General features: G+C 41.1%; 1 protein-coding gene across 7 annotated transcripts in view; it reads left to right on the top strand.

The window, feature by feature from the left end:
* Positions 1 to 10,485, top strand: part of VEPH1 (ventricular zone expressed PH domain containing 1) — a 96,530-nt gene that overhangs the window by 8,024 nt on the left and 78,021 nt on the right. For 4 of the 7 annotated variants that reach the window (XM_030028909.2, XM_030028904.2, XM_030028905.2 and 1 more), the window contains exons 2-4: positions 676 to 746; positions 6,714 to 7,005; positions 9,071 to 9,286. In XM_030028909.2, the coding sequence (XP_029884769.1) occupies positions 6,868 to 7,005; positions 9,071 to 9,286 (354 nt within the window). In that variant the 5' untranslated portion in view covers positions 676 to 746; positions 6,714 to 6,867. Of the gene's footprint in view, positions 1 to 675; positions 747 to 2,807; positions 2,848 to 3,457; positions 3,731 to 4,850; positions 4,883 to 6,305; positions 6,447 to 6,713; positions 7,006 to 9,070; positions 9,287 to 10,485 lie in introns of those variants that run through there. The other 3 variants (XM_041126855.1, XM_030028908.2, XM_030028906.2) reach the window with 3 other exon arrangements.

Genomic DNA, 10,485 nt, shown 5'->3' with positions numbered 1-10,485 from the left:
ATAAAAATAAATCAAATTATTAGTCTAACGTGGAGGGGGAAAGTTCTCTGAAATATCTTGCAATATTCTGTCCATAAATTGCATATGTGAATGTTATTGGGAAAGTTTCAGACTGAAAATAAGCGGGAAATGTATCTAGGCTTTCTTTTTTTTTCCTGGATGGGTGCATGTGGGGAAGGAAGTATCCAGCAGTCTTGGAGATATTACAAACTTCTGTAACTGTTTGAGACATACTTTTTCTAATTCCACAAAACAGATTTTTCCTGTGAGATGGGGGAGAAGGATTTCAAGAGAAGGGAATCCTATCATATGCACAGAATAAAAATTTGCTTTAAAGATTATTCTAACCTTCCTCCTATTCATGGAAAAGTAAAATAAAACTAAATATGCAGTTGCTGAAAACATTTGTCCCCACCCCCAGAGAGAATGGAAATCTAAACGTCATTTTGTTCAATCCATGCGTGTGTGAATAACATCACAAACTCCCACAAGGTTTAGTAGAGCTGCTGTCCTGTTTGGTTTTTCTGGGACCATGTCCTAAATATTAAACCCTGTTTGTTGAAATACACAGTTGTATTCCTGGAGGTATCATGTGGCATATATTTTATAGTCTGCACACAGAGTGCTGAAAAGGCAAAGAGTTACTAATACTATTTTGCTTTTGCTTTCCTGTAGCGTCTTTCATCCAAGGCATCCAAAGCACTTCATACAATCCAGTGTATTAAGCATGGCAACTTGTCTGCGAGGTAAGAAAATGGATTTTTTTTTTCTTTTTCTTTTCCTTTTTATAGATAGAGTAGTCAAACCACTGGACTATGATTTGCCCAAGATCGCCATGGTAAAGCAAGACCTCTGGCTTCTCAGTCCTTTGACACAAGTCTCTCCATTTAAGGGGAGTTCTCAGATCACCTTCCTCTCCTGTGTAATTTACTTGACACTTTAAGTTACTTTTTTGAACGGGGTGCTCGCTTTATACCGTTTAGATTTCTTTCTTTAATATTTCAGAAAATGAATGTTACCTTTTGTTAATCAAAGAGCTTTGGTGCCTGTGGTTTCTTGGTCCTTCGCTACAGAACAAGAAACACCAGCTGGAAGTGCTCCTGTCAGGAGCTGTGCTGCAGCATTTGAGGAGAACCATGCGTGGTGCCCATGGCAAACTGAGTGTTACAGAGGAGAATGGGGTTTGGGAAGTGCTGAATGAATCTTGGATTCACTTGGGAGCTCTGGCTGTCTGCTGGGTTTGGAGTATCATCTGTCCTCGGTGCTGCTCCAGCAAGGGGATGGTTTGTACTTGCAGCCTGTTGTCTCCTGATGTATTCAGCTGCAACTGGACAGTGGCTTTGAGAGCCTGCAGGGACTATTCCCGATGGTGGTGGGTTATGGATTTTGCTGCAGGGCTGAGTTAGCTCAGGACTTAGTACTGCGCATGCTTAACCTCCTTCTGAAATGCAGTATTAATGTAAGTTCATGTGCAAGATTGGTTCAACAGTATAGTAAGGTTTTAATTGCCTCTTGCTTTGCAGTGAGCAAACTGGAAGATACTATAAGGTTCACTTAACATGAACTCTAGGTGGCCTGCATTTCCTAAAATTCCTTAAATATAGTGAGGTTTTTCTTGATTTATGTTGCTTAGCATGGAACTAGATTAACAATATTATTGCACAGTTCTTGGAAGGTTGCACTTTTGTTTTCAGTGGGATAGCACCATCTGGTAAAATCAAGCAACTATACTTACATGTCAAGTCTTTTGAAAGTTAAGGAAATTATTTTAATTTCTTGTAGAATTTGCTTCACTGTAAATTTTAAAATTTTTATCCTCTCCCCTTCCTCTTTGATTTAAAAGATATATTTTTAATTTTTTTTGTCCTTCTAATGTCATTCTGCAGAATCCAAGTTCCTGATAAAACTCTAAGACTCAGTCTTTTAGCTCAAAGTTCAATTGGCTTTTGGATGCCCTTAGGTCCAACTGCCCTTTTACATGGAATTTTTATTGTTAATCTTCTATTATTGGGGGAATTATTTTGCAAACAGACCAATTCAATTGCTTCAAGCTCTGAAACCTGTCAGGCTAGCTTTTATTCTGATTGCTTCTGATAAGGAGCTTTGGTAAGAATGCTGTGCCTCCAGCAAGTTAAGAGACTCACCTTGGAGGGGAACAGCTTCAAGGTCCCAGGGAACGTATGGCTCTTTCAGCTTGTCATGAAAAGGGAAACTAGGTGTTGAAAATCAGAATCAAAACTTTGAATTAGATGTGGGACTGCACCATGAACCAGTGGAAATGGCCTGTGTAATAAGCTGAGTCTTTTTTTCCCTGCATAACGAGTTGAAGTTTGCTACAAGAGCTAGAGTCACTGCTTTGTTTCCCATGTTTTGACCATAAGAAGGTGTGGATCCCTGCTGCGACCCCTCACAGACACTCTGCCGATGGGGAGCCACACAGGACTTACAAACTTTGGCAAGACCATTTGCCTCTTCTCCATTGCTTGTGTGTATGGGACACAAATATAAGTCTGATCTGTCTCGGACGCTGGTCTGATAGATACAGTAATCTCTGTCCTATCTGAATGAGAAGACGCTGATACGTGATGTGGAGTCAAGCTGATGAGACATCTTGGGAACCATACTCTGAAGGAGTTTTATCATCCAACCTGACCCTTTTTAAAAAATAAATTAAAAAAAAAACCCCCACAACATTTTAGAAGACACGTATATTATGCTTTTCCTCAGTGCCAGCTACCTATTAGTAGGACAGAGTATAATCTTGTAGTGAGCAAGGAGATGCTTAAAGGACAATTTTCTCCTTTTAGGACCTATGCAAGAAAAGTATTTTCAGCGCTGTTACATAATGTAAGTATTAAGAAGATTTGCTATAATTCCATTTCAAAGAGCTTATAGTAAGTAAACATTTTTCTGTATTGTCCTTAGTGTTGTCTATAAAACTTAGATAAAAAGTGTCTGTTCATCAGGTAGACAACAGGGCCTTTCTGAGAAACTCTTCTTCTGCAGAAGCACATTGAGTAGAATATCATTTGCAAAAGGCCAAGAAGGGGTTGCTGTGTTTCAGTGCAGCTGATCAAAGAGAGGGTTCAAATGGTTCTTCGTTCCTAGAGCATTTTTCTAAATTATGTGTGCAGATTTTGTTATGCTACTTATGGAAGTAACGTTAAAAGCTAAAGCGAACTTCAGACCCTCTTTTGTATTCATGTAAAGTTTTCCAGAATGATAGCATTTATTCCTTTGGACAGAGAATCTCTTCTGTAGCAAGTTTGTTCACTTGTTCTTTTTCTTTCAAACAATGTGAGCTTACTGAGGTTTTTTTTACCTTCTTCCCAGGGAAGGATAGCTTTCCACTAACACAGAGAGTTCTGTTTTCTCTATTAAAAACAACTGCCCTCAAGTGGAGTAGGCTTTGTATTTTGTCCTAGAAACAGAGTGTTTCATTCAGAGATAAGGCCTCTCTGCATTTAGGTTCCTTTAGTCACCTGACGGAGCCATTGGTAACTTTTAGGCTGCTTTAGTCTGCATTCCTGAAATGCCTTACTCCTGGCACTGCAATTAACAGCTTCAGGTTCACTGCTTGCCACCCGATTCCCCAGCTTTCCACTTGCTGTGCCCTGGGATGCTGCCTGGGGTAGCAGGAGAGCAAAGCAAATGGTCAGGCTTTGTTTCCAAGAACACAAGCTTTGCACCTGTAACCATCATTGAAGGTGTCCTTGTGGAACATGAACAGGTAAAAAAATCAGTTTGTGTTTGCGGCTTTTTGAACTTTTATTTTTGAATTTGAGAATTGCTGAGTATGAGAACATGGGCCCAATCTCCTCTGTACTTATACCATCCCCTTCAGCTCGGTGACTGGTGATTTATGCCATTAGCTATTGTCAGGAGGACAATAGCCTGTTGTGCTTCAGGGTTTGCAATCTTATTTGCAAGCTCTTTTCTGCTTCTGTCTTGTTGCAAATAATCAAACCAAAAGTCCTGTGTAATGATATTGATAGATTTGGGAAAATTAAAAAAACCTTACAATCAGGCTTGTGGCAGATCAAGTGCTAGGTGCTGTTTATGCTATTAAAATAGATGTTGTTTCACTGAGTTATTTCCAGAAGGCTCTCAGTGTTTTTCCCCTTATTTGACATTTTCCATTTTTTTTCCTGAAAAATAGCTTAAAATAGAGTAACAGGGATTAAGGATACTCTGTATCTCAAATAATAATTATAGATCTAGTTTGCGACAATGTAGTACTTTGTTCATCAGCTCAAGAGAAGAACCTAGAGGAGTTGGCCCCCTGGAAGATGTGCTTGGTATACACTGTATTAGATGAATAAGTGAAGACAGAAGGAAAGTTTTCATTTGTGTCATAATGTTTGTGTTTTAATGCATGTTCTCATGTCAAGCTATGCCTGGGTTAGATACAGATCTGCGCAGAGGTTCCTGCAGGCCTCCACGTGCTCCAGCGGGCAGGCAGCAGCGGGCAGGAGCTCTCTGCCTGCCCCGCTTGGCACGTGCCATTGGGGTGACCATGGTGGTACCTATAGCAGGTTCATCTAATGCAAGCCTGTGTGGAAAATGTGGGGAAGTTTGAGTCCTTACTTTGTCACACTTACTCAGCCTATTCATCACTCTGTCCAGAGTACAAATAGCCTGTTTTTCATAAGATTCCCTTTTCTTCTATATTTTACTTCAGCTAATATATGTCAAATCTCAGAGATTTCTCTTTCCTCTATATAAAGCTGCAGGGAAATTTTACTCATTGGAAACGCAGGCTAGGTCATTTAAGCGATGTGTGCAAACCAAGGCAGACTGGTCCAGTTCTAGCAACTGCTTTTCCAGTGTGTGACATTTGAAGCTAACTCAAGCTCTTGAATTAATGAGTATCATATATGGTGTATGCCTACCTTAATGTCACAATTTTGTCAGCTAGATGGTCATGTATCTGTTGTATTCCTGCAAAGACACCCACTAGTGGCTAAGCTGAAACTTTTAGATTGTTGCATACCTAAAGGTAAAGGATGTGTATATACACATATATTATATGTGAGGCCTTTACATTTAGGTATGTTTACTTCAATTCAGAAAGACATTTTGATTCACAAAACAGCAACTAACAGCCTACTTCGCAGTTTCTGTGAATGGTGCTGTGTTTATCTCCACATACTTTGTTATGGAGAAAATATTGATCATGTGGAAGATGTTGGTGTTGAAGGAGTGAGAATGATCACTTGTGTACTAAAAGATGGCCAACACAGATGCAGTTAAAGCTAAAGGGAGCTTGAGGTGACCGTCAAGCAGAGCTTGTTCGGGGTGAAGTTGCTGAGCTGTGCAGCAGCTTCCTGGGGCACAGAGGCATTCCCATTTGTAACCTCTCCTTTCATGTGCTTCTGAGCTTACGCAGGGCAATGGTGCTATGTGTCTTTGTGTCCCTTTTGACTGGCAGAATCTCAGCGTGCTGCCAGCCAGCGTGGCTGCTATGAGTGCCGGTGAATGTCCTCTGTGTGGTTCGCTCCTTTCTCAGCAGGGTCTTGAACAGCAGGCTCTTCCATCGCCCCACTTCCCTCGCAGCTCTGCCTGAAGTGCTAGCAGCCCGTGGAGGGCCCCGCACTTAGAGGTGCTCTTTGGAGCTGAGAAATCACGGTTTGCTGGGTTTCTTTGTCATCGTGAATAGTGTTGGTCGGAAAGGTTGGAAGAAGTGCAGTACACAATCGGGAGCTGAGGGAGGACGGACTGCCTTTCCCCTGTTCCTACTGGCAGGGCCATCATGGAGACCCTTGGAAGACTCAAGGACAAACATTTTCTGCTGGCATGGATTTGTACCTGCCTTGGCAAAGCCCAAGGAGGGTGTCTAAGCCCCATGGGATGTTCTGGGCTTGAAGAACCCCGTGCTGTTAGTCCCTTTCTCATGTGCACTGACGTTGGCCATGAAGACCCTCGCTTTAAAGGTGTATGAGCAGAGGGGACCTATCAGCAAGAGGCAAGTCCTGGAAGGCTTAGAATAACAAATAGCACTTCTGAAATGTGGAAAAAATGAAATTCTATAATTAAGGCAAATATCTCCTCTGTGGATGCTTTAAACACCAGAGTTTAGGGACACAAGTGCAGGACTGTCCTCTTTCACAAGTGTATGCGTGGTGCTGAGCCCGGCCCCACTTGGCTCGGCTTCTGTTAAATTCCCCAGCCAAGGAGAAGTGCATAGTTTCAGCTCAGCCAAGTGTTTGTTTTACAGGAGTTGAAAAGACTGCAGGGATCATTTTGGCAGTAAAACTGACTGTTTTTCTAAACAAAAATCATTATCTTCTCAATCTTGCTAATAGTGTATTTCTGGAGTCAAGAAACAACAACCCAGAAAACAAACCAAGCGGCTTCACCCGCCTCCTTTAGCTCCACTCTGCTACTGACCACAGAAAGGCAGTTTGTAATCCTTATCAGTTAGTCCCAGTCACCATCCTGCTCAGGTAATATGCATTGAAATGAAAAAAACTTGGTTTTGTTTATTAAGAGTTATGTACTGTTTAGCTAATTTTAAGCTATTTAGTGTTTGAGGGCAAAAGGTCCTTCAACATGCAGTTCATGGTACATGCTTAAGGATGTCCCTGGATCAGGGGATCCTGTATGCTTCTCACATACACCATTTAAAAATCTTTGCTAAACTGGAATATGACAGTCAATGCATTTGCTAATTCCCCCCCCCCCCGCCCCCCCTTTTTTTTTTTCCCTTTTAGATGGGGGCCAAGGAAGTCTTGAAATATGCCCCAGAGTTATTCTTCATATTAAATTGATCACTAGTCCACAGGATTGTTTCCATTCTGTCCTCATCTGAGTCATTCATGCACATGGTGCATGCAGAGGTCTGGCTGAGTGGCAGCGAATGCAGCCATGCATCATCTGTTTGGGCTGGTTTTGGCACAAAAGGACCTTTCACGTGCAGGGGATCTTTTCTCCTTAGAGGATGCTGAAATTGAAGGAAGCCTCTCAGAAGCTCTTGAACAAATAAGAATAATTAGTTCATCTGCGGTAAGTGAAACGCTGTCCTTAATAATTTTGCATGAGATTAAATGTGTTGTATAAATAAAATATTAAAGACAGGGACATACACGATTTAAGTTTTTTAGAAACTCAGGAATGCCGAGCAAACTGTAAGATTTAAAAATGTGGTAACCAAATCCAGTTCCTACTAGCTGGATTTCCTTTAAAGATATTTCAAGTTCTTCTCTATCATAATTTTTATTAAATATTATTTAAGGCATATTAAAGATTAACAGGTGGTTACAGGTACACTGTATATATAGTATGTATTCTGTTTGCAGCGTAAAGTGTTCTGAATGATGGTAGGCTTACAGATTTTGGTAAACTCTTCGAAAGTGCTGTCCAAAAAAAAGAAAAAAAGCTCTTTATTCTTCCTGCTTCCAGTTTGCCAAAGGGAAGGGAAAAATCTTTTTTGAGGCTTAGCATATTCAATTAGCAACATGTACATGTTCTCACAACTGCACTTTTCTGGCACTTCATACAGCATGTGATTTTTAGAAATCACTTTTGGCAAGGTGCAAACCTCTGACTCTCGGAGCATTGATCATGACGTTGCCAGTTGCAACAAGAACTGACTCATCCATCAGGACAGCCACTGTATGCTGGCTCTTCTCTTTGGTCATTTCTTTGACAGCAACTATATCTGCACAGTCTTTCAGAACATTAATCAAGTTATTTTGGCCGTTGTGTCTGCTGTCTGCTGTTTGTGATGTACTTCGACTCGCCTAATTGCAGATTATCAGGAATTTTACACAAATTCCCACTACCATGCTTTTTGAGAGAAAATGCCTGAATTGGCTAAAAAATGTTTTCACAAACACGCTGGTCTGCGTTAAGCAGCTAAAGCATCGTGCAGAGCCATCCCCTACCTCCAAGCGATTCCCACCAGAGGGCTCCGGAGATCGGGCAGCTGCTCCAGCGCTGGCTGAGCAGGCTGGGTTTGACACAGGTTTTTCTGCAAATGTGAGGAGTTTCGCAGCAGTGGGGACAGGACCACTCTGCTCTCCATGTCCACGCACAGCCAGAGACCGTGACTTTTGCCAGGGGTTTGCTCTTTGCCCTCTCAGCCAGCGGCTGTTAAATTGTTCACCTCTTTATCAATAGGTAACCTTATACAAAAGAAAAATCTAAGTGTTTTCCTTTTTTAATAAGTGCATGGATTTTTCTGTCATGCCAAGCAAAGCTTGTAGAGGGCTAGCTGTGAATAAAGGCAGAGAATTGCTTTGAGACAGACCCAAACGTTGTGGTTTCTGCCTGTGATACGCTGTCATACCACGCTGCAGCGCAGAGCACCCAGAGCTAACTCTGGAGCTGCACTTCTGCAAGCTAGTGCTGAACTTAGCTCCAGCCCTTTAAAAATGACCATACTTTATCTAGCAAAACCAATGACTTTTGATTACTACTTCAGTCTGTCTTTCATCTTCATTACTTTTTAGGGTGGAGCAGCATAGGTTAGACTGAGGGACGGCGATTGTGTATTCTGAGTCTTTTAGTTACGGCGAAGCACTGTCATTTCATATCCATGTGGTATCTGTGTCAGTAATTACTGGGGATTACAGGATTTTCTGATAAAGCCTATTTAATTAACTTCTATTCATGTTACATTAATGCTAATTGAAACTAACTGTTTTTACATCAGGGACTCAACACGATGGGAAATATTTGGGACACTGCACTTGGCTATATATATTGTGGGTGTATCAATTCCAGTTTCAGTTTTAGGACGGTTATGGGAGAAGAGGCCTGTGTAAGTGATTCTATGGTGTGTGGCTACAATCTGTGGTCAAGAAAGCCATGCTTCAGGACAGACTACTAAAAATCATTTGATGATATAATCCATACCTTTACAGTAATGAGAATTAAGACCTAAACCAGTGAATTGTCTATGGGATGACTAATTTCTGTGTGTAATTGCACTAAATGTTTGTTGTAAAGGTGGAAGTGAGAAAATGGATACTGGACAGTTACAGAAACTTCATGCCTTCAGGCTAATTTTGTGGGGTCCTTGAAAAGGATGGGCATTCATTGGCAAATGTCTTTTCATTTGAACCAGGACTACCAGACCAATGACAATGACCAGGCTGTGGTGGAAATCTGCATCACTCGCATCACCACTGCCATCAGGGAGACAGCGTCCATAGAAAAGCACGGGAAAGCCCTTGTGGCTCTCTGGGAGTCATGTCTAGAACACAACCTGAAGCCCTCTGGAAAAGATGAGGACACACCACATGCAAAAATTGCATCCGATATCATGAGCTGTATCTTGCAGGTAAGAATGAGCTGAAAGCAAGGGAGTGTAGTGCATTTGTTGGCTATTCAGTTTTATCTTTTAGAAGGCAGTTGTACTTTATGGTTTTTGAGGGTGCATGGGAGTGGTTGCATTTGTTTAAAACCAAGAATATGACCCCAAATGTTAAAGTATATTATTACATGTGTATGGCATCCATTGCAGTGAATCAAAAGTTTTGGCAGCCTCCTTATCTTTAGAAGTGTCTTGACTGTTTAGTACCAGATTTCATTAATTCTCCATTAATTCTAAGTATTTGCATTTCATGTAAGTATTAAAGTGGGAGATGTAGGACTATCACTTTCTGTGGTTACAGAAAGATTCATTTGAAAGCACTTAGCATCAGGGAAGAGGTTATTCTTTTGAATCATTCTGGAAGGCAGCAAAATGCCAAAGAGATTTTAATGATGTGAAATTTAGGTCACTAGACATGCTGTCAGTAAGGAGGATCTCCCTTAACATTTTGATTGTAAAAGCCAAGTCCATATACAACATAGAAAACTGACTTCTGAACTAAAATCTAATTTCTACTACTCTATTTAGAGGACTAGAAAGAAGTTATGCTCTGGCCAGGAGTGTTGAAATAATTTCTTAGCATACTTTACTAAGTGTTGGAGACAGCAACAAGAAGATCGAAAAGGTATTTAGGTCTCAAAAACATTTTCTAGAAGAACAGCTAAAATCGGGTCCTATCTGAACTCAGTAGTCTATGAACTATCGCTCCCTGTGAATGCAAGACTAAAAAGAAGACATCTTAGTATATAACAGCCTTTTGGAGAGAGGAATGGGGTATTCCAAGGCTTTCTAAGAAAGTAAGCAGAGAGTGAAAAGCCATTTAAAGGTGGGGGGAAGAGGGAATCTGGTATTAAATCAGCTGTGTGTACAGTTCATGGGGACCAGCTCAGTCTCAGATGAAGAAACAGTTGCTATGAAGTGCCTTTCTATACAGACTACTCCGGGGTGATGTTTGCAGTACGTCTGCTGTTTCATAGTTGCCTTCTTTACCTCTGCCTCTGAAATCAGATCGGGGGGGGGGATTGTTCTTTTGTTATAAAAATTCAAATGATAGTGGCACAAGTAAGTCACTGTCCCATGAAAGTTACTGCTTATCCCCTTGTAGAATATATTGTTCCATAAACTTACTGAGATTCCTCATCTAGTTTGGCTGAAAGTGTTTGAAG

The sequence above is a fragment of the Aquila chrysaetos genome, chromosome 10 (genome assembly GCF_900496995.4).
Source record: "Aquila chrysaetos chrysaetos chromosome 10, bAquChr1.4, whole genome shotgun sequence".
Lineage (NCBI taxonomy): Eukaryota > Metazoa > Chordata > Aves > Accipitriformes > Accipitridae > Aquila > Aquila chrysaetos.
The sequence above is the reverse complement of the archived record's forward strand: the minus strand, read 5'-3'. Positions and strand labels throughout refer to the sequence as shown.